Below are 23,992 nucleotides of genomic sequence, written 5' to 3'. Positions count from 1 at the left end.
GATAAGAGCAAGTAAAACGCATTAAGGAAGAATGATAAAGTGTCCAGAGGGAAAAGAGGAGTTCTACAGGTGCTGTCTGAAGAGGTGAGTCTTGAGGAGGCGCCGGAAGGTGGTCAGGGACTGGGCAGTCCTGACATCTGTAGGAAGGTCATTCCACCACTGCGGGGCGAGGGTGGAGAAGGAGCGGGCTCCGGAGGCAAGGGAGCGTAGAGGAGGTAGAGCCAGTCTTCTAGTGCAGGAGGAGTGGAGAGGTCAGGTGGGGGTGTAGGGAGAGATGAGGGTCTGGAGGTAGCTGGGTGCAGTCTGGTCAAGGCATCGGTAGGCGAGTACAAGAGTCAGCACAAAGAAAAAAACAACAACATTGCAACACTACATTGAGTGCGTCTAGTTACTGTGTTTTCACATAGTCGGCACTCAGTAAATACATGTGTGCTTACACATCATTACAACGTTATTCTGCAGTCACAATGTAAACCTTTTTGTACGATATAACTCTAACTCTAACCCTAATCCCAGCTAGATCTGCTAAAGTGTTTTTGTGGATATAAGAACCAGCGCCATCTAGTGATCTGCCACTTTGGTTCAGGTTTGGTTTTGCTGGAACACACCAGCTGTGCACTAGATGGCGCTGGTGCTTACTAATGTAATGACACTCTGGCTGATCTAGCCTTCATTACATTGATGGCAGCAACTAGAACTGTAGAGCAGGTATACCGACAGTGAAAGCACCTTGAAATGCGAAAGCTGACCGTGTAACATGAAGCTCCAGTAGTTACTCTGGACTTGTCTTCAGGAATGAGGTTTGAGCATGTTACTAGATACAGTAAAGCTGGTGTTTCACATGATAGAGGTGCAGTTCAGGTTGTGTTTTCCACTGTCCCGCGCCAGCTCTCGAATAAACACCAACTCCCATATTAGGGGAGTCAAGGCTGAGCTGGTGGTTGGGGCATGTAGTTGCAGGGGTTGCTGTAGTGTGGTTGCTCTGTACTCAATGTCAGGGCAAGGCCTGTCACGGGCACAGGGCTATTTTAGTGAGCCATTCACGTGAGAGGAACAGGATGGGCCAAAACAATAAATGCGAGTGACCCAACCCCTTCCTCCAACCTGACTGCAACGGACTCCTTTCACTGTCCTTTCCTCATCAAACGGTAAGCAACAGGCAAACTAACACTGCAGAATCACTAAACTGGTAGGGTTAGGCTGCCTCTTTTCAGTGTCTTGGGATTTTGTTCAACAAGGTTAAAATATTACGTCATAGGTTAGTTCTTTCTTCTAGTATTTTGTTTGTTTTTTATTGATATCATATTGTTTGCAGTGTGCGTTTCCTCAATATTGTATTTATGTGATCTAAAAAAAATAATTCGGATGGTAGAACATTTAAAAATTGTGTTTGTACCATTTTAATATTCTGCAGTTGATAATAAATAATGGTAGAAGGCTAACAATTAGGCATGGGCAGAATTTAACAATTAACGAAGGTTTGTAGTACAGAATAAAACTGTCAGGTTTTGTTGAAATCCTAGCACGACTTGGACACATTTATATAATCACGGTAAGTTTAGTCACAGTAGTACACTTAATTCAAGTGAGAAGACATTTAAACCTGACACCTGGTATAGGACACAGCACACCTGACACTTGCAACGTTTCATCAGAGTAGAGGCGTGACTGATCCTGCGAGGATCACCTTGTAAAAGTACACCGAAGCAGGTAGGTAAGGTATGGAGCTTCCCACTACAACTCAGAGAAAAAACTACAAAAACGCCCAACTACAAATCCACCTGTTTGAGGGGGACAGGACAGACTCCAGCACCCCAGCAATGCCTAGTCCTGAGTATGAGAGCTTTGAGAGACGGCCATACGAACGCAGCCTGTCTCTGATTTACAGGGGCGCTTTCTAGCATTCACCTGCTCCACAGCAGTACAGGGATGAGATCACTGTGACTGTGTTACACAGCAATTCACGCAAGGAGAACACCCTACAGGGAACTGAAGTTTAGAGCTGATTCCTTTGGAAGATACAGTTTTATTTACTTAGGTCACTTTTTATTTTAAGAGGGGAGCTGTCTTTAGTTTATGTTGTGCATTGCTTGGTTAATATAAGCTTATTTATATTTAATATTAGTATAAACTAGTAAAAAAAAAAAAAAAAAAGGCCATTAATCATTAAAACAGGGTTGAATTATTTTACTTTTAAAGATGTTACCGCTGTAATATGAGATCAGGATTTATTTTATTAGGTTGTTTTTAATAATTAATACATTTATATATTAATTATCTATTAAACACAAAATGAACAGCATTTGCTAAAGTGGTTAGTAAGCTGGTTATTAACAATAAACTAAAACAAATCTCTATTGAATCTTCAGTAAATAATAATTTGAGACTGGTAAATACATTTCACAAGCCCAGCCCAGTATTTCCTGTTTGATGCAGGTCAAGCCTATTTTTCCTGCAACAATGCTGTAAGTTCACTTCCTTTCTGTATAACTGATATCAGGTGCCCCCTGAGCCCTGCAATGCCGTTCAATAGACTGTGCAGCCCAGAGGAAACTATGGGGAGGTCAGGCGGGGTCCCATTACCTGCGACACAGGAAGTGAACTTGTGTGCTTTTTCTGAGTCAAAGTAAAATTTTAACCAAAACATTGCATACGAAACAAACATATTGAGTACTGTATAATACTTTGATAACAGACTACATTTGCAGAAAATTAATTACCGGTATTTGAAATAACAGACCATTGAAAATCGTATTTTTATTTCATTAATATGAATCTTTTTTCTCTCTCTCTTTTAGCGCTCCAAACACAAGGCAACAATGTCTGAAGGGTAAGTTGAAAGCCTTTTCATTCTAGAAGAATTTATTTATGTATGTTACTTTAATAATCTTTTCCTGCATATTAATTCTCTTTCTTTCTTCTTTCTCCTCTTTCTCCATGTTGTGTAACAGCGGAGAGGTTAGTGGAATATATTTCAGTGTGAAACAGTTAGTGAATTGATCATTTATAAAAAAATAAATAAAAACAGACGACATAAAACAGTTTTCTGACCCACTATTTATAGTTTTGCATCACCCTATATAATTAATTAATTATGCTTCATAATTGAAACCTGCTGAATAATGTTTAACATATTGAATTACATACCGCTTTGTGGTTTTCCATATACTTAACAAAAAACTGGCAAAAATTGAAAAATGTGACATTTCGAAATCTAACATGAAATACTGTACTACTATTATGGCTTCCGGTAGACTTTTGCAATATCATCTTGGAGTTTCTTTAATTACATGATATTACATAAAATATCTAAATCATGTTCATATAGTTTGTATTTTTTGAATTACGTCTTAAGCCTACAATTCTAGGTGATGCAAAACGTTTGGCCACAGCTGTACACGCAATACGTGCAAAAGATTTTAAATCGTCAAATTAAGCAAGTCCGGCATCAGCGCGAGAAGACCCGAGTGCGCGGAGAAACCTCTATGGACAGTAGCTAATTGACATTGCATGTCCGCTACATTACAACGACAATGTCCTGTAATAAAAATAGACCCAAAAGCTTAATAATAGCGGCAGGATCAAATGACAAATAGTTAACAAGTCCGTGGTGATTATGATACTTGATTAACAGCCTGCCGCGGTACTAAGCACACCTGTCTTTTAATACACTTAACCAAGACCACGACTGTTGTCCCTGACCCTTCTTTTAAAGGACCGCTGACCAGCAATGTGAAATACATGTTCTTACCCCTTAGATGACCACATTTCCAAAGCTCACAACCGGGACACATTGTTAAACAACTGATAAGACTAATAAAACCATTTAAATATAGGGTTAATGGTTATTAAAATAGCCATCCTTTCAAGCTAATTTCAATACACTCCCGGGTCCATAATTTGTGGATAATTAGTCTAACTTACCATGTAGTGTTGTATACGTATTGCTACTTTTGTATTTAATAATAATAATAATAATAATAATAATAATAATAATAATAATAATAATAATAATAATAATTCATTTTGTAGATAAAAACACATTCCTATTTGGTCATTTTTCGTTCTTTTTTTTTCCCTCGCTGCGTCAGGATTTATTTATTGGCGTTGTTGATGCGGTTTAACCTGCTGGATTCGGATGCTTGCATCCTCGCTGCTCTGCCCTGTGTCTGTGTTAAATACAATCAGAATTGAACAGCTACAGAATTACCGTATTTCTGTGTTAATCACTTAATAAAAATCACGTTCTTGAATACCAGTACCTTTTAAAATTGTATTTAGTTTTCACTGCAGGTGCCATAAAGTTATATATGAAGCACTGTTTTTATTTTGACAGAAGATATTTAGAGTGTCTCGTATTACAGGAAGTGGCTGAAAACCGGGACTTTTTAAAGATTTTTAAAAAAAAATGTTTGATGGAAAACGGGACTGTACCTGCTAAACTGAGACGTCTGGTCACCCTACCCTTAGGAGCAACAATATCACAGCCGATCAAGACTTTACAGTCTATTTCCTTACCTATATCCCCTTGGGTCATGAATGTTGTATTTCATTATTAGAAATTTGAAAACAGTTTGTGTGAATACTATATATAATAGATTCAGAGATATGAAACTTAACTTAAATATGGTACAGTTATGCACACAGTGACTGAAGGGGATATGGAAAATTGGTTAGCACGCCTTTAAAGGGAGATAACCATGTGGTACTTCCTGGCACCTAACCACGTCCTCTACTGTAGGTCATTTAACACCAATGGAGTAATCAGTTAAAAAACAAAACAAAACAAAAACTCTGTAATTCTATCCACATGAAAAGAGAAATCCCTCAAACGGAGGCCTAATTACAGAGAGAGAGAGAGAGAGAGAGAGAGAGAGAGAGAGAGAGAGAGAGAGATGCCATACTGTGTTAATCACAAACTGTTCATACCAGTGTTATTCGGACAAGTCACTGAATTGCTCACCCTTAAAAGCACCGTCTCTTGAGCACTTCCCCCAGTTAATAGGCGCCGGATCCAAATTTACCAGAAGGACGGCGTGCTTCTCCATCTGTCAGGCGTTTACTGCCGTCAGTTTCCGACGCGGGTCGGGCACTTGTTACATGCTTTAGTAACTTGGCGCACAGTTTAAAGACTCCGCTTTCACTGTCCGTGTCACCTTCACGACACTGTTCCAGACTGCCACTGGCTTCTTAAAGAGGAGTCTGGAGTGTAGTGTATTCATTAACACATTCAAGTGCTATTGTCCTCATGTGAGCACCAGCTACTTTGTAATTTTCTGGAGCGTTTTTAACTGGCGTCATCTAATTGTTATTTTAAGGTTCTCTTTAACCATACTGTTACGATAACTTAGTTAGACGGCAAAAGTTAAGTCTGAATATAATGTATGAGATTACATAGGCCAAAATACAGCTTGTTTATCTAAGAAAAAATGATTGGGTACAGTAGTTTTCACTTGAAGTGTTTGTTTCAGTCGATTCTTATCCAGGACATCGTTCCAACCAATTATCTAACACCCATCCCATGGCTGACGCATTTATTTAAAGCAGTAAGCATGCTTGACCACTAGACGGCAGTGTATAACTACACATAGTACTTGGACGAATAAAACATATACCACATTCTGTATAGCATATAGTAGACTAGAATGGGTAGAACACGATGCAAAATGGATTTAAAATATAATAAAAATGTATTTAACACACAGCAAAAGGGATATAACACTAGCAAACTGAACATTATCTATCTTTAATTATGTTTCCTTTTCACAGAAAAAACCTAAAATCAACGCGTCTCGCAGGCTGCTGTTGAAGGTAAGTTGTTGAAGCTGACAAATGTTGTTGAAGCTGACACCCTGGGATCCTTCAAGAAGCTGCTTGATGTGTGATTATGAGAAAAATAAGATACTAACAACCAAACGAGCAAGATGGGCCAAATGGCCTCCGCTCGTTTGTAAACTTTCTTGTGTTCTTATTCAACGACGAGTGATTTCAAACTTCAAAACCTTTCACTTCCAGAGCAACGTATTGCAAAGAAATGACCCTTTGGTAAATACTGTGCAACTTATTTCACCTGCTCTAAACAGTGGTGAAGATAAATACAACGTGGGTGATCTGTACTACAGGACTGGCCTTTGTCCTCTAGAGGGCGCTAGGTGGCTCACATCTGCTCTCGAGTTCCTGGGTGTAGAAGAGGAAGCTGGCTCGGCCGTGGGATCGGAGGACGCCCAAATTAGGGGGAAAATAATTGGGCACTCAATTAAAAAGCAAACAAAAAAAAAACTCCTATGGTACTGTAGCTATGGCAAAAAGTTTTGCATTACCTAGAATTTTAGGATTGAGATATAATAAATAAAATTTAAAAAAAAAACTATATGAACATAATTTAGATAGTTTATTTAACATCATGTAATCAAAGAAACTACTAAATGATATCGCAAAAGTCTATCACAAGCCATAATAGTAGTACTTCATGTTAGATGAAAACTACAAAGTGGTATGTAATTCATTATGATAGCGTAACATTCAGCAGGTTTCATTTGACTTTATGAACAAAATCAGTCAATTCTATAGGGTGATGCAAAACTTTTGGCCAGAGTTGTACACTTGGTAAATCTTTAATTTCTTTCAAAATGACACATTTGAGACACGCACAGTGAGTGGATGGGCAGGACAGGGAGTTATTGTTAGGAAAGCCTCTATAAGCACTGTTTCTGAAGCTCTCTCTGATTCGCTGTACCTGCGATTATCTGGTCCTCCCTCCAGACCCTCATGCTGGCGAAAGCAGCCGTCATGCTGGAGAATGAGATGAAAGAGAAGAGAGAGGAGAAGGTGAAGATCATGGCAGAGCGGGTCCCTCCTCTGGACTGTGGGAGGATGTCTCTACAGGAACTGCAGGTAAACCTGACACCTGAAGCTCTCAGCTCAATCCCTCTCAAACACAGCTCTCAACACCATCCCTATGAAACACAGCTCTCAACACCATCCCTATGAAACACAGCTCTCAGCTCCATCCCTATCCAACACAGCTCTCAGGTCCATCCCTATCAAACACAGCTCGCAGCTCCATCCCTATCCAACACAGCTCTCAGGTCCATCCCCATCAAACAGAGCTCTCAGCTCCATCACTATCAAACACAGCTCTCAACACCATCCCTATCAAACACAGCTCTCAGCTCCATCCCTATCAAACACAGCTCTCAGCTCCATCACTATCAAACACAGCTCTCAACACCATCCCTATCAAACACAGCTCTCGGCTCCATCCCAATCAATACTTTTTTTGGTAACACTTTACATTAAGTGTCTCTAATTGCTGTGCATTTACATAGTAACATCGTGAATACAGGTGTACTTACACATAATTATAGTGGTATTATGCATAGTTATATAACATGTAAATATTTTTTGCACAGTATGTGTAAGTACACAATTGTCAGAAAAGGGTCAGAGTTAGAGTTAAGTTTAGTGCAATGGTACTCCACTCTGGTCCTCGAGATCCATCCAGTTCTGGTCTTTATTACAACCAGAAAGTAAGAAAGTTAGCATCTGTGTTATTCGTGGGACACACACGTGCCTTGTACCTTAAAGGGTTAACATTTTGTTATGGGTCACGTCCCTGCATGCCTCGTTCAGCGCAGTCCTGTCAATCTGCACCACTCCTGTATCTACATGCTGTGTCCCTGCTTGTGTTTCGTACAGGAGCTGTGCAAACAGATGCACCATAAAATCGATGTGATTGATGAGGAGCGCTACGACTTTGAGGTTAAAGTCGTCAAAAACAACAAGGAGGTAACCAGAATCATACCCATAATCATAACTGTAATCATAACTGTAATCATAACTGTAATGGTACCCATAATCATAACTGTAATCATAACTGTAATCGTAATAACCCATTGAGGAAAATGACAGCCTTATTATGTAATGTGTACAATAATAATAATAATAATAATAAAAATAATAATAATAATAATTATTATTATTATTATTATTATTATTATTAGAACTGCAGTATATGTATGTGGAGCATTTTCTTTGGTACAATACGTGGTAGCATACACATGGTAAGCTTGTAGAAAAGGAGAAAGAAGAATATTCTCATGTCACAAGTGGTTCATTTGCTCCAATACTGGACTGGAGTCAGTTTCCTTGGTATCAAATCGTAAAGAATCATATGGTGCTGAGACCGCCTGGTCTATAATAATCTGTGAAATCAATAGCAATAACAAATGCAGCCTTTATAAAAGTTTGCCACAGTAAATTTGCAAAGTAATTTTGTGGTTTTCCCATGCTTTTTTCCATGGTAATATGCATTTACTGTAGTTTACCATAGTTTGCCGTGTTTTTGAATATGCTTTACCATACCTCTCTGTGCTTTACAATGCTTCCCTATGCTTTACCATACCTCTCTCTGCTTTGCAATGCTTCCCTATGCTTTACCATACCTCTCTGTGCTTTACAATGCTTCCCTATGCTTTACCATACCTCTCTCTGCTTTGCAATGCTTCCCTATGCTTTACCGTGCTTTACTGTGCTTTGTTGCACTTTGCTATGCTTTTACTATAACTATAAGGGTAACTGTAACTATAAGTAGCTATAGGGTAATACGAATACTGTAATATGCACCCCCCTGTCATGTCTGAAATAACTAAGGCTGTATTGTTTTTTTTAAAGTTACAATAGATTTCATGATTTCTGTGAAATTGGCCCATTGCCATGTAATATCTTGTTCCCCGTAAACAAAAAATCCTGAATCAATAGTGTAAATATACGTCATTTTTATCACCTAAAAATAAACACTGCCTGTCACGCTGCATTCAGGGACCTGGCAGCCGGTTTAGTTTGCTTCCAGTAATCGTGAACTGTGCCCATGTGTCGTCTCTGGTGCTAGATCGAGGGTTTGGCTCAGAAGATCTTTGACCTGAAGGGGAAGTTCAAGAGGCCCAACCTGAAGCGAGTGCGCATCTCAGCCGATGCCATGCTGGGGGCCCTCCTGGGGTCCACACACAAGGCCTCTCTCGATCTCAGGGCTAACCTCAAGTCTGTGAAGAAGGAAGAAGAAAAGGTACGGCCCTGAGCAGCACCAATAGAGACGCACCCAGACTTTACTGTAGAAGTCGGGTCTCAGTTAGAGCCTAGCAAGAGCTGCAAATCACATCTCAGAAATCAGCCAATCACAGTGAGGTATTTCACACAGTTTGAGTTTCATCAGCTGGAATGCTTCGGATGAGAGGGTGGTGGGAGGCTTGGGGTGTCTCCCCCCTTCCTCGAGAACATTTTGGACAATGATTAATCTGACCTAAGTCATTAAAATTGCATTTCGAATCAGTAAAAGAAAAAGAAAACAACAACACTGGTTCATTTAAAATGATAATTTGCAGCTGGAATTAGGAACCCATCAATGAATGGAGTGTACGTACAATCACATGCTGATAATGACACGCTTCACAGCGCATTCACTTGTAAAATACAATTTGAAACATTTTGTATCAACTTATAATATCTTTGGCTTTGGTGCCTCAGGGCTTGCATACAAAGAATGCACAAAACTTATTTTGTAAACTGATAAGCGAGACGAGTTATAAATTAATTTGTACAGTCGACCCTGCGTGTTTCAGCGCTTTCTCCGAATGTGGCCAACCTGAAGCAGTGCAAGGGATGCTGCAATTGAAAGAACGTTTGTTGCTGGCTATTTTTGTGGTTTCTGACTGGGTGTAGAATTTGCACTGGCAATAGGAAACCCCAGAAAGTGCTGCCAGGAGATTTTCCACTGGTTTTAATCCGTCCGATATATTAAATTCCTAAATCTCTAAAATAAAATACATTGAAATGAAAGTGAAAAAGCCCATCTGTGTGTGCTAACCCCTCTCTCCTCTCTCGCAGGAGAAGGAGGTGACTGACTGGCGTAAGAATGTGGAGGCCATGTCCGGGATGGAGGGCAGGAAGAAGAAGTTTGATGCTGGAGCGCCGGCACAGTAAGAGGTAGGTAGGCCCCTTCTGCCTCAAAAACAACATGCACTACTATTAGTAGCCTGTAGGGGGTGCAGCAGGATAATTAATTATTAGCTTAATATACAAGTGTGCTTCAAACTTTAGTCAGCAGCCTACACAATAAAACAACAGAAATAAGACATGTGATCTCTATGTTAATGTGGACTAAGGCTCTAAGCAATTCCCAAATACAAATAATTATAGCCATTTGAAATCCGGCTGCTCAAATCAGTGAGTAAGTTGGGTGCCCCTTCTAAAAGTTTCCCACAGTAAAAGCACAGCAAAGTGTAATACAGCACAGTGATAGCATGGTAAAAGCACACGTTTCTTCATTTCTCCTTTAGGTGTGGCCGTTGAGTTTGAGGATTCTGAGATTCATTTCCTACAAAGAGAACCTTCTCTACTGTCCTCCTCAGGGTCAGCAGATTGAATAGCTGACAGTATGTAAAGAGATGGGCAGCACTTCACAATGACTTTTTTATATACTATTTACATGAACAGAGTCATAACTTACCCTTCTTCGTTTGATTTTCAACAACCATATTGTTTCTTGTTTTTGAATTTATTTCCCCTCTTAAGCATTTGGGGTCTTTATGTGGGCTGTGAATGCCAGCAGATTGCAGTGGCAGTGTTTCCTATCTGATACAATGACAACTGACATGCTCAATGTTGATATTATACAGCGCTGATATACTATCACAATCCAGCATGGAAATACAATTCTTACTGCATAGCAGTTTCACCCATTCCAGGTTTTAAAATGAGCCTTATTAACCCTGGTGTTTAGGTAACAAGCTCAGGTGTATCTTATTAAACTCCTACTAAAACCAGGAACGGATCAAACTGCTATGCAACGGGAGTCTTATTTCCATCCCTGCAGTGTGGCACCATTCTTTTCACGAGGATGCTTTCTCAGTTAGAACAATTTAATTACATCAATGAATTTACATTTAAAAAATCTAACATGAAATACTGTATTACTGTGCTGGCTTTTGCGATATCATTTTGTAATTTCTTTGCATAATGTTAAATAAAAGATCTAAATTGTGTTTACAGTTTTTAAAAAATTTTTTTTTTACAATTATAGGGGATGCAAGTGCTTCTGTTTATGAGGAATCTGCAGCAGCATGTTCTACAATAAAGGCACTAGAGGAGAAAATTATTTCATATTGACAGAAGATATTTCATTTTGTCAGTTATTTCATTTTGTCAGAAGATGACCTGGGATGGTATAATGTACAAAGATTTACCCTCTTGTTCTCTACAAGCATATTATCTGGAAATCGTGCTGTTATCCTGTTTATTAGACTGACTCCATTGTAATAAAGATGTGGGTGCATCTGAACTGTCTCCTTTCCAAACGAATGAACTCCATCTAATTTACTGCAAAGTGTCATTTTTTTCATATAGCAGAAACACTATCTTATTCACTTAACTTATTCACAGAAAATAGTGTTTGATGACACTATGTAACACAATTTTTGTTCCTGGGTAGTAAGTGTTATTTCCTAATTGCTTATGCCTCAAAAGTATAGAAAATGGCTATTATTCCCCACAAACTTTGCTTTTGTGACCAGGACAGTGATATTTTGAAATTGACCTATTTCCAATGAGAAAACGGGCGAATTTGTGTCTTTTCATTCACATAAAGTCAGAAAAAAATAACATATGAATCCAAATTAACATGTATTTATACTAAAATAATACAAAAATGATTTACGATTATACTGTAAATCACTTTCACGAATCAGCCCCCAAATGTAGTCTCCCATCATGTTCTCGTTATACTGTCCTTGGTAGCGGCATTCAAAGTCCAGTATATCCTGGTGGAAGCGCTCGCCTTGCTTCTCCGAGTACGCTCCCGTGTTCTTCTTGAATTTATCAAGATGAGCATCAAGGATATGGACTTTGAGGGACATCCTACAGCCCATTGTGCCGTAGTTCTTCACCAGAGTCTCAACCAGCTCCACATATTTTTTGGCCTTGTGATTGCCCAGGAAGCCCCGAACCACTGCGACAAAGCTGTTCCAAGCCGCTTTCTCCTTACTAGTGAGCTTCTTGGGGAATTCATTGCACTCCAGGATCTTCTTTATCTGTGGTCCGACGAAGACACTGGCTTTGACCTTTGCCTCAGACAGCTTAGGGAAGAAGTCTTGAAGGTACTTGAAGGCTGCCGACTCCTTATCTAGAGCTCTGACAAATTGTTTCATAAGGCCCAATTTGATGTGCAGTGGTGGCATCAGCACCTTCCGGGGGTCCACCAGTGGCTCCAACTTGACGTTGTTCCTCCCCACAGAGAACTCGGTCCGCTTGGAAGGGTCCACCATGCAGAAGTAGCAGTTGCTTGAGTGGTCAGTGGGTTCCCGCCAAATTCTTGGGATAGCGAACTTCATGACTCTCTTTTCCCCTCTGTACCATCCTACAAAAATACATTTACATGACTAATGTGTAAGAGATTCTCGCAACATTTTTCATATATGATATATTTTTTCAATAACATTGAAAATTGTAAAACATTTTAAAATTAAAAACTTTCACAATTTTAAAAATTTTAACAAATTTTATAACATAAAATTCCGAGCAACAATTGTCCATCTTACCTTCCAGAGTTTTTTTGCAGTGCTCGCAGGTGAAATGAGGTGCCCAGGGTTTGTCTTGATCCCCGACAGGCATGCCGAAATATGCCTTGTAGGCCTCACACATCTTAGCAGATGCTTCCATGGAGTACTTTTTCGCTCTTGTCTTGATAAAATGGCCGCAGACATAGCAAAATGCGTCTGCCGGATGCTTGCAGCCTCTTGATGCCATCTCAGAAAAATGCAGATATGTATCCACTTAGGCAGCTGGAACTAAACTGAACTGGTGGGCTTAAGGCCCCTGTATTTATACTACTATTTATATTGCTGGAAAGTTCTAGAAAGTTCTAGAAGTTACTCCAAGTTTACTCAGCACTGAATCTATCTGGAATGTTCTGGAAAATAGGTAAATTTCAAAATATCACTGTCCTGGTCACAAAAGCAAAGTTTGTGGGGAATAATAGCCATTGTCTATACTTTTGAGGCATAAGCAATTAGGAAATAACACTTACTACCCAGGAACCAAAAAAATTTGGTTCACGGTGTGATAATATTCAGCAGAATCACACACATCTGAAATACTAAACCATTCACTTAGTATTGTAGAAATCTAAAGGGTTGTCTTTCCTTGTGCCTACAAATTTACAGTTAGCTACCGAACATGAACCCTGTATCCCAGATAGTTTTTGCCTTTATCGTCCAGAAACCAAAAAGTCAAAATATCACAGTTCTGCATGCATCAGGTAACAAAGCCTTAATTAATAATGTCAAAGAACCAATTAGATTCTAGGACAAAATGACACTCAAATCAGGAAGGAACGAACCATTTTATGCTTCATATAGCAGGTGGTTTCATTTTTTTGTCTAGCTGCCTCACCCCCCTCCAAACACACACACACACACACACACACACACACACACACACACACACACACACACACACACACACACACACACACACACACACACACACACACACACACACACAGTGTACTAGTTCCGCCTTCCACTGAAGCGGCACGTTCCGTACTGTCCGTACCGTTGTCTCTATTGGCCAGGCACCGTGTCAATCACTTCGCAACGCTGGGCACGGTTTCTAGTGTTTACAACAAAACCAAGACCGCACCAAATACGGGAAGCACGAGAAGGGTGAGTGACAATATAGCAGCAGTTGAAATTCAAAGCGAAACCAGTTTTATACTTTCGAATTCAGACCAATTACGTCTCATTCTTATTTTCTCAGGTTATTTATTGCAATAATAATACAGTTGTAGGCAAGACTTTAATCAACCGCCGCAGTGCGGAAAGGCAGCCGACAAAAAAAAGGAAAGGTGAACCAGGGCTAAAAAAAATCTATTTATTGGCGGAGTTTTTTTTACACGTGAGCGAAAAAGCAGAAGTAGACTGACAACAATGATATTGCTAATAATACAGTGGTAGCAGATCCGCTGAATATATTAATTCATTACGCCCTCTTCGCTGTGTAATTGCCAGACCTGTAAATTAATAATGTAACCAATTCGTTTTGTGCTTGTGACAGGTGTGTAGTTTGTGGGCAGTGGGGGATTCAAAACTTATAATAATAATAATAATTATTATTATTATTATTATTATTATTATTATTATTATTATTATTATTATTATTCATATATTTTGTGTCATGTCTATAGCTGGGCACTGTCCGCACGTAGCTGGTACTGTAAAGTAGATTTTGTGTTTCATATTTCTTCATAGAAATGCATGAGAATAAACGTTCCCAACACTCAGCAGGAAAGACTGGAGCCATTCTGCACTGAGCGTCCAATCACAGCCCTGGAGGGCTATTCATACACTCCCGGTTTAACAGGTCAAATGAGATCGTAAACTACCTGTACTACTCTTTTTAAAAACATTTTTATTTATTTATTAGTGAGGCCAATAAGACGATGAAACCTTTTCCCCAGAAGTTTTAGAGAATTGAAAAGAAAGTTTCAAAGCACCCGATGGCCACCATTGCGCTGATATGTTGTATTTTCTTTCTGGTTGACCGTGGATCCCATCACACCTGCACTGCCTTGTGAAAATACAGCCACGCTTCTATAACTAACACGTTAGCTAGCTATAGTGCAGGTAGCAAAACATTTTTTTAAACTGTCTGGCTTAAAAACGATGTATCATTTTTCAAAACAGCCAATTCATCGACAAAATAAGCATTTCACCAAAATAATGTAAAAGTGAAAATGAAGCTAAATTTGTAGATTCAGTAGTAAACTGAGCTAAGCATTGGTGCATTACTGGAATATACTAAAAGTTTTTAAAACTATGCATAATTCCCCACAAAATACCAATGGCAGTGGTCAGTTTGCAGACAGGAGCTAATCAGATCCAAGATGCAACAAAGCAAAAGCCATCTGTTTTTATTGAAATTGTCTACATGTGCTACAGTAGCTGCAATTTTGTCATTATTCTGTTCAATTTCAACACAGCTGAACTCAGTAGCACAAGAACTTGAAATCAGTCCGGATGCACAGTTGAAAACAGTGCACAGGATTACCCACCAATAGTAATCAAACAGTCAGAGGTATTGCTGTATCCATGCATCACCCGCACACTTTGCACTGACAGCCGTGGTGGGGGACGCGCCTGCTCCTGACAAACTGCTTTCGTCTTGTTTATATTTCAACAGGGTGCCTGCCAGCATGGCGAAATGCAAGCTAGTTCTGCTGAGGCATGGGGAGGGGGCGTGGAACAAGGAGAACCGCTTTTGCAGCTGGGTGGATCAGAAGCTGAGCTGCGCTGGGGTGAAGGAGGCCCAGGACTGCGGGAAGCTGCTGAAGGACCTGGGCTACGAGTTCGACCTGGTCTTCACCTCCATCCTGAGCCGCTCCATCCAGACTGCCTGGCTGGTTCTGGGGGCCATGGGTCAGGAGTGGGTGCCAGTGGAGAAGTCCTGGAGGTTGAACGAGCGGCACTATGGCGCCCTCATCGGGCTCAACAGGGCAGAGATGGCTCTGAACCACGGCGAGGAGCAGGTTAAGATCTGGAGGAGGAGCTACGGGGTCATGCCGCCGCCCATCGACCAATCGCACCCTTACTTTTTTGAGATCTACAACGACCGGCGGTACGAGACCTGTGACCTGCCCAAGGACAAGCTGCCCCGGACGGAGAGCCTGAAGGAGGTGCTGGACAGGCTCCTGCCCTACTGGGAGGAGGTGATCGCTCCGGAGATCAGGAAAGGGAGGAGGGTGCTCATCTCGGCACACGGGAACAGCACCCGGGCTCTGCTGAAGCACCTGGAAGGTACAGTGCTGACGTACGCTTGTCTGGAAGAGACTCGACTCAATCCTGCCTAATCCCAGGGCTTAAGAAATGAGCTAGGACATTAGGTTGAGGGAATTACAGAATTACATTTTTTTTAGCTGGGTGTGGCGGGGGGGTCTTGATTGAAGCAGGGATAGAAATGACTCCCATTGCATAGAAGTCTGATCCATTCCTGGTTTTGCTATGAGTTTTTAATAAGACACACCTGAGCTTGTTACCTGTACACTGTGGCTAATCAAGCTTGTATTAAAGCCTGGAATAGGGGAAACTGGGTTTACATGGCATCTAATTTGAAACAGTGTTTGATATTTTAGCCTTTGCCAGAGCTGGCACTTCGCTAGCATCATCTTGTGTCTGTGTTTATAACGCGGTGACCCGAGGTAACATTGAATGTATTGGAAATATTTATCATAGCAAATGCAAGCCATGGAAACAATCCTGTTATACAGCACTTTAGCTATTTAAACATGTGGTGATGAACCATCCTCAGTTTCTGCTTCCCCGTTTTTCCAATCACAGCAGTACTCTTGCTGTTGGACGACCCCTGTATCCTTGCAAGGCAGTATTGTGAAACAGTTTCTTAGCTATCATTAGCAGAACTGTATTTAGGTATGTGTTTTCCTGATTCCTTTAGTTTTCTTTCGGAGGAATTTGTCCTGCAGGCACAATACAGCAAGCTGACGTACCTGCATAGCTTTCTGTGGGCAGTATGGAGTCGGGGTGTAACGATTCATTGTGTCATTGTCTTATTGTAATAGAAGTATGCATTGTTTGTATCTCAATACAAGTCCATAAGCATAACATAACCGAGTGATTATTGAATCAAGAATAAGTTTGCTTTATAGTTACAGTTGGGTGGTCTCTTTTCATTTTTGTCTTTTATCAAAGTAGTCCGGCATGCAGTGATCATTTGATCTTATTATGCATCAGACAAGTAGCCCATCAGGACCATCGCGTGCATCGCGACACGTGTCCTGTCATGGCATTAGGGTGTCGTTACACCCCTAGTATTGAGCTGGGAGTGTGTGCCTCAAGTGGGTTCCTCTTATCTGTAACACAGACAGGAAGTAAACCTATAGTGTTAAATGGGCTTCAGTTAAATGGGGGGGCTACAGTCAGGTTTTCTGCACAGTCCTGTGACTGCTTGTTTAATACTTGTTATGGGTGTTACATGGTTAGAACTCAGAACATTCACGTCAAGGCACTAATTGCATGCTTGCTTTGGGGGTTCAGCACTAATCCTGCTTTGAGAGAGTTCAGTATGCCAGTCTAAGCCCATTGCTGCCCCACTGGATTTACCATATTTTATATGTATTGTATTTTCAGTAGTTTTGTGTATTGCAGCCTGTTATTAATGCCAGCACAATTACAAAAGGCAAGTCAGTCACCAGCAATCTGCCTGGCATTGAACTAACATTTACTCCCGTCTATTAAGGGATTGGTTAGACCGAGCAGTAGCCCTGGTTTTGATTTGGCACATACACTCAGACAGAAAGGGCAGACAGTTTGTGTTACAGTATGTGCCCTGTAACAGTATCTGCCCTGACATTTTACAGTAAGAGGTCCCGTCCTGTATATAGTACAATATGTGCTCAGGGTTACCTAGCATGCTGATTGCTTGACCAGTATAAGGATTCATTCGCTTACTGAGCAGATTTTGTATTTCAGTAGGCGTTTCCCTACAGTCTCCTCAGTTTGTTTTAGTACTTCTCCATAATTGTAACCCCAAAACGAATATTTTTTACATTAGAACATAAAAGCATAATTGCGGATTGTTTCCGATCGGCACTTGTCTGTTTTCTGTCAGCGAATTGATCCCAGAACCACCTTTAGGATCCCAGAGAATCAGCAGCAGTAACAGCATGGGTTAATGGTACCCCATGGTGTAGTGGTAAAAAACACAAGTGGGTAAACTATCCTGTTTGGTGTTCCAGGCCAGGCAGTGGCATAGCAGGCACTGAGCTTGTGCAGAGATGCCTCTAGATTACACGCACGTGTGGAGGCAGTGCAGGATTGTGGGTTAAAGGTTAATCAGAAGAGATTCACGCACAGCATTAAATGCACAAGTCAGTTTATATAATAAACTGGAACATGCCTCGGCTTTAACTCTTGGTGTAGGCAGGATTTGCTTATCACAGGTGAGTAGGAGTGAGTAAACGCTGTATTCTTTAAATGAGAAGTGGGTAAGCTCCATATTCCTCATATATACTGTATACCTCAGTTTACCCGCGGTTACCCTCGACTAGACTTTATGTTCTTATACTCCCCAATAATGTTGTTGAAGCTGACACCCTGGGATCCTTGAAGAAGCTGCTTGATGAGATTCTGGGATCAATAAGCTACTAACAGCCAAACGAGCAAGATGGGCCGAGTGGCCTCCTCTCGTTTGTAAACTTTCTTATGTTCCCGATGATAACCCATTCTGTACACCCTGCTCTGTGTGCCTCTGTATCTACTGCACTTCCAAATGTGTCCTCTGGTTCTGGGCTCTGTCTTTAGATGGAAGCAGCGATTGTGGTTGACTTTTAAGGAGTTTGATGACCCCATTAGAGGTGAGGGTATGGAATGTGCTATGTTGTTGAGGCAGAACACCCCCCCTCCCCAGACACGCACACACACTTTAACTAAAATGTGAGACACAAGAAACGCAGCGGTTGGTTGGTGAGAAGGAGAGTCCTCTAGCTGCGGCTGTCCTCAATAAGCAGCCTCTGCTTTCAGTGTCACTGCCCTCATCGTGTGACATCGGTGTGAAACATGTAGAGTAAAAAAAACAAAAACAAATACAGGCAGTCCTCGTACTTAGGACACAATTAGTTCCAGAAAGTCGTGTTGTAAGTCGAAGCGTCGGAAGTTGAAGCACATGTTCCCATTATAAATTGGGGTTACATTCCTGACTCTTTGGCCAGATAATATAGTTTTACAAAAATGAGCTGGAGCCCCGTTGGTTACAAGCATATTACCTGGCTTGTTTAAAAGTACAGACTCTGGGCTTCCAATGGCGTATTCAGTGTGTGTATGCCATAATCCTAGCCGGAAATACGATCGCCTGAAGTTAAGCCCCTCATCATGTGACAGAGTTCACAGCTTCGCTTTCGTTATGAGTCCATTGCTCTTATCAGACATTGTTAAGGGCAAATAAATTCTAAATTCTAAATTCATGACGCATGGCTCGTGTCTCGCCGTGTCGTAAATGCCATATCAATATAGTAAAGTCGAAGCAGGGTAAGTCGAGGAGCGCCTGTACACATTTACCATTACGTGTGCATTTGTCACGTAAGGAAATCTGAGATCTTACGAATTGATGCTAATTGGTATTGGGTAAGATTCACCGGTGTGAAGTGAAATATAAAGCTGGGGTGCGTCTCTTTACTGAGTCTCCTGTTTATTTTGTCTAGGTATCTCAGATGAGGAGATTGCCAGCCTTACCCTGCCCACCGGGGTGCCTGTTGCACTGGAACTAGATGAGAACCTGCGCCCCACCAAGCCTCACCAGCTGCTGGGGGACGAGGGGGCGATTCAGGCAGCAATTAAGAGAGTGGAGGATCAAGGAAAGGTCTTGGTCCCAGCCCAATAGAACCCTGCTGCTTCCAGAACACAGCTTCATAGAGACAGGGTTTCTTTCTGCTGTTACATTAATATATATATACACTGAGCATCAAAAGAAACTTATCACTTATATTTGGATAAAATTCACTAGATGTGATTGAAAAATGACAAACTCTGTTTTAGAGCAGGTGCAGTGACTTTTTATTGTGCTGATTAACAATTCAAAACACGAAGATGCTGCAAAATTATCTGTCGATCTTGGACAGGTGTTGTGACTCTTGGTCTCCCAGTTTGTGGCCTGTCATTGACAGAGTGTGTCTGATTATACCGTCTCGCCAGGTTTGAAATTGCTGGCTGTGAGCACCCAAGACGGCGAGCCACAGTACGCTGCCCTAGTCCAGCCTCCAACATGCGTTTCTCTCTTGACAGATGGGGCATATGGTTTTCTTTCTGTGATTTCCTGTATTGCTTTTATTCAAGCTTGCAGTTCAACAGCTGAAATCACTCCATATCCAGTGTCCAATCAACTGCCTCACTAATTAGGTGATTAATTGCATATGCTTCAGTCATAGTCACTCAAGCGTGTCATGGTCAAGGATGATTGATCGAGTGATTAAAAAGAAACCAAAAACATTTCGTCAATGTCCATAATTTATTTACCTTATTTGTTTTCGAAAATAAATGTGTTATAATAGTGATAAGTTTCTTTTGATTCTCGGTATGTGTATATATATATGGTTGGATAGTAATCCGAGGATGAATGTGGTACTTTTTCACATATTTGAAGCAAGTTGTGTGAGGTGATCTGTCGAGACCCCTGATCAGGTGGAAGTGGCATGAGCGAGATTGTGCCAGTGCTTACGATTTCAATGCAATTCTAACTTTTAGAAGTCAGGAGAGTGTCAAAACAAAAACATGCTTGGTTTGAATTTGATTTCTAGCAATCTTTGTTTGAATATTCAGAAACGTGCCCCTATACGAAGATATAAGACTCGCCTTACATTAGTTGCTGGAATTCATGTTGGAGTCCAGTGTTCAAGGTTTTTGTCATTGTTGATCATTGCTTTTGCTATTTTAACTTGTAACCTAATTTAAGACACAATAAAATATGTTTTACAAACTTTTAAGAAATTACAAAACCAGAAGCCATTGCTTCTTTGTTTAATTTTAATTTAAAAGCTACTAAAAAAAGCAAAGTTGTCCAGAGCTAAGTTGTGTATATTGTCGTTCACTAAGTCTTACTGTATGTTATGTATATTTCTGAAGATAGAAAGGTGGTTTATTTAATTGCAGGACACGGAGTCATTGAAGTACAATATTATATGCAGTGTTATGGTTTTATGTGGGGACATTTTCAATTTAACACACCTAAACCAAGCAATGTGAAGAGTGCTGTTGCCTTCTAATTTGAACACTTTCAAGAAAGTTGGTACCTCCTACAATAAGCTGAAACTAAAGAGAAAATTACTTTTTTTTTTTTTTTTTTTAATTATAAAAAGTTTTACAAAAATGCTTTGGGAACAAAGACCATCCCATTTTGTTTTTTTGATTTTTTATATTTTCTTTGCATTATAAGCTATACCCAGACATGAAGGTGTCATGCCCACTTTAACCTCCTACTGCTGCATGTAGCAGCGTGATCAAGATCTGTTTCTCCTGACTGGATCCTGGCTGACTGATTGCCACATTCTTCCATTGCATAGCCCAGGCATTCTCAGAAAACATACCTTGTTGGCTTGCCAGTTTGTTTCCACGCCCGAAAGGTAGCTTCAGCCACATGCACACAGATTTCCGTAAAGCTCATTGTATTCACTTGCAGCAGGGGGTGGTTATGAGCACAATCCGCAAGCTCGGCTGAAGCTTAGGAAAGCAAAACAAAGATGCAAACAAATAAAAATATTGATTTTTCCTTTTTCCTGTGTTTGTTATTCTGACAGCTATATTTGTATCAGAATGGGTTCCCAAGGTACTCAACTTTTCATTCAAAACCACGTCTGTGTCGCTGTGTAATTTATACAACATGCACCAGCTTGTTACAAAACCTGCGAGGAAACAAAGGTAATATTTTGTGGAGTGTTATTTTTTTATGCTAACATCAGTGTTTTTTAATAAATGTATTCATGTGCCTCTGGTTATGATGTAATCTTTAAGGAATTGTAGTAGGCATGTAGATACATTGGACTCTGGCAATACTAGATGAGGTTTTAATATATATATATATATATATAGAGAGAGAGAGAGTATAGGAGTGTGCACTTTGTTTGTCGATACAGGTAAAAATGTCCTTGCTGTCTAAGTACCGTATTGTTATGATCATTGTATTAAAGCAAGACCTGTTGATGCCTCTTCCATGTGTTGTGCTTTTTGTTTATTGGGGTTCCTGGTCTTTTAAGTTTAGTACGTGGTGTGTAGGGTGCTGCTAATCTTGACGTCTCGTATCAATAAGATACGTCCTACAAACAACTTACTAACTTATTACGAGTCCCAAAAATGAACTACTTTTTTTACTTTTTTTAATAAACTGTAGAACTGCTGTATGTTTTATACAAGGGATCCCTTATAAAAGTGTAATATGGTACAGTGAAAGCATGGTAAAGCATAGGGAAGCATTGTAAAGCACAAAGAGGTCTGGTAAAGCATAGGGAAGCATTGTAAAGCACAGAGAGGTCTGGTAAAGCATAGGGAAGCATTGTAAAGCACAGAGAGGTATGGTAAAGCATAGGGAAGCATTGTAAAGCACAGAGAGGTATGGTAAAGCATAGGGAAGCATTGTAAAGCACAGAGGTATGGTAAAGCATAGGGAAGCATTGTAAAGCACAGAGAGGTATGGTAAAGCATAGGGAAGCATTGTAAAGCACAGAGAGGTATGGTAAAGCATAGGGAAGCATTATAAAGCACAGAGAGGTATCGTAAAGTATAGGGAAGCATTGTAAATCAAAGAGAGGTGTGGTAAAGCACAGAGAAGCATTGTAACTCAAAGAGAGGTGTGGTAAAGAATATTTAAAAACACAAATAATGGTAAACTAACCCTTCTTATAGTTTTTCATTGTAAAACACATCAAAGTGCAATAAAGCACAGTGTTAGCATGGTTAAGCATAGGTAAGCATTGTAAAGCACGGAGTGGTATGGTGCAGCATATTAAAAAGCATAGCACACCAGGGTAAACTGGTAGAGGCATGGTAACACTGCAAGAATACCATGATTCAGTTTTATGAGGGATACATCTATACACCGGAACATATGTACTGGAATTTTGACAAACCCTTAACTGATCAGTTAATTAGTGGGGTTAATTAGTAGTCCCCACTTTAAATCTTCAACATACTACTTCTTCTTATTATTATTTTTGGCACGCTACTCCTCTTGCACCGTTTAAGCTACAAACGCTGTTCAAACTTTAAAATGTGTAGACCGGTCTGGAGTAGTGTGCTTGTATACAACTTTTTTTGTCCATCTTCATTCACTTTAATGGGACTTTTTTCAACATTCTAAAGCTCCTCATTGTTTTAAAACTCCCAGACTTCCAACATTCTGTTTACTGTAAACGATGTAACTTTTGACACAAATCAGCTACTTTGACCACTTTCCCAACAAGTAAGACAAAAAGTTAGAGTATATGGAATCTTCCTCTACTTCTCTGCTATTCAAATCTGAAATCAAAACAGAAATACCAATCAAGAGGTACAGCTGTTTTAGTAACTGCATCAACTAAATTTTCTCTAACTTTTTGTAAACAACTGAAATTTTGACCACTTTCTTAACAAGCTAGACAGAAAGTTAGAGGGTATGACATCTTCCTCTACTTCTCTGCTATTCAAATATGAAATCAAAACAGAAATAACTTTTAACAATCAAGAGGTACAGCTGTTTTAGTAACCGCACCAACTCAATTTTCTCTTAACTTTTTATAAACAACTGCCGTTTTGATCGCTTTCCCAACAAGTTAGACAACTACTTAGAGCAAATGAAATCTTCCTCTACTTCTCAACTATTCAAATATGAAATCAAAACAGGAATGGCGTCTACCAATCAAGAGGTACAGCTGTTTTAGTAACCGCATCAACTTCTTTCAGTAGGCTACTTCCCAATGTTGAATTAACTGTCATAGAACTTTGAGAAATTTCAAATTATAGCACATTCTAAGCATGGGACAATTAGTAAACAATGTGACTTTTGACACAAATCAGCATCTTTGACCACTTTCCCAATAAAGCAAGCCCCACAACTTTACTTGTAAAGTTACCATCTAGTTTTCATTGATTTTCAAACATAAAGCTAATTCAGTCTTAATTGCCGACAGAGCGTGGCATTTTGCATACGACCAGTAGGAGGCGCCAAATCTGCATGTTCTTCCTATTAGAGAGAAGACGTGTTGGTGCTGCAGAAGGAATGTGGATACGTGAAACAAAATCGCACCAGCATAACATGAAAGATCACTTAAACATCTGGGCTGCTGTGCTCATGTTAAACCCCAATATATAGTAAGACTTTCTTTCTGTAGTGAATGTTTGAAGACCCAGCTGTGCAGAGCAGTACAGTGTGGTTCCCATGTGTGCACGCTCACAATCCGATTCCTGTG

The 23,992-nt window shown here is 40.2% G+C and overlaps 2 protein-coding genes across 3 annotated transcripts; both read left to right on the top strand.

Moving 5' to 3' along the window:
* The first annotated feature begins 1,039 nt into the window (after positions 1–1,039).
* LOC117415335 (troponin I, slow skeletal muscle-like) lies at positions 1,040–11,039 on the top strand. The gene is made up of 8 exons (XM_059026892.1): positions 1,040–1,148; positions 2,799–2,830; positions 5,770–5,811; positions 6,763–6,894; positions 7,699–7,788; positions 8,891–9,064; positions 9,883–9,981; positions 10,335–11,039. Exons 4-7 carry the CDS (start codon positions 6,769–6,771, stop codon positions 9,976–9,978), a joined length of 486 nt encoding a protein of 161 aa, XP_058882875.1. The 5' UTR covers positions 1,040–1,148; positions 2,799–2,830; positions 5,770–5,811; positions 6,763–6,768; the 3' UTR covers positions 9,979–9,981; positions 10,335–11,039.
* A 2,504-nt stretch (positions 11,040–13,543) lies between these two features.
* Positions 13,544–21,761, top strand: LOC117415332 (bisphosphoglycerate mutase-like). 2 transcript variants are annotated; one of them, XM_059026891.1, is made up of 4 exons: positions 13,544–13,715; positions 14,301–14,412; positions 15,232–15,845; positions 19,262–21,761. In XM_059026891.1, exons 3-4 carry the CDS (start codon positions 15,245–15,247, stop codon positions 19,438–19,440), a joined length of 780 nt encoding a protein of 259 aa, XP_058882874.1. In that variant the 5' UTR covers positions 13,544–13,715; positions 14,301–14,412; positions 15,232–15,244; the 3' UTR covers positions 19,441–21,761. The 2 variants fall into 2 exon arrangements, with proteins under 2 accessions (XP_058882874.1, XP_033881432.1); XM_034025541.3 differs by lacking the exon at positions 14,301–14,412 and having other exon boundaries at positions 13,545–13,715.
* The last annotated feature ends 2,231 nt before the right edge of the window (positions 21,762–23,992 follow it).

This window comes from Acipenser ruthenus, chromosome 7 (genome assembly GCF_902713425.1).
Source record: "Acipenser ruthenus chromosome 7, fAciRut3.2 maternal haplotype, whole genome shotgun sequence".
Taxonomy (NCBI): Eukaryota; Metazoa; Chordata; class Actinopteri; order Acipenseriformes; family Acipenseridae; genus Acipenser; species Acipenser ruthenus.
This window is presented reverse-complemented; position numbering and strand designations above follow the sequence as displayed.

Bases quoted from the DNA above. Each gene is read 5' to 3' on its own strand.
- LOC117415335 (XM_059026892.1), top strand. From the start codon at position 6,769: ATGCTGGCGAAAGCAGCCGTCATGCTGGAGAATGAGATGAAAGAGAAG. The intron at 6,895-7,698 runs GTAAACCTGACA...TGTTTCGTACAG, and splicing joins TGTCTCTACAGGAACTGCAG to GAGCTGTGCAAACAGATGCA. The intron at 9,065-9,882 runs GTACGGCCCTGA...CCTCTCTCGCAG, and splicing joins TGAAGAAGGAAGAAGAAAAG to GAGAAGGAGGTGACTGACTG.
- LOC117415332 (XM_059026891.1), top strand. From the start codon at position 15,245: ATGGCGAAATGCAAGCTAGTTCTGCTGAGGCATGGGGAGGGGGCGTGG. The intron at 15,846-19,261 runs GTACAGTGCTGA...TATTTTGTCTAG, and splicing joins TCTGCTGAAGCACCTGGAAG to GTATCTCAGATGAGGAGATT.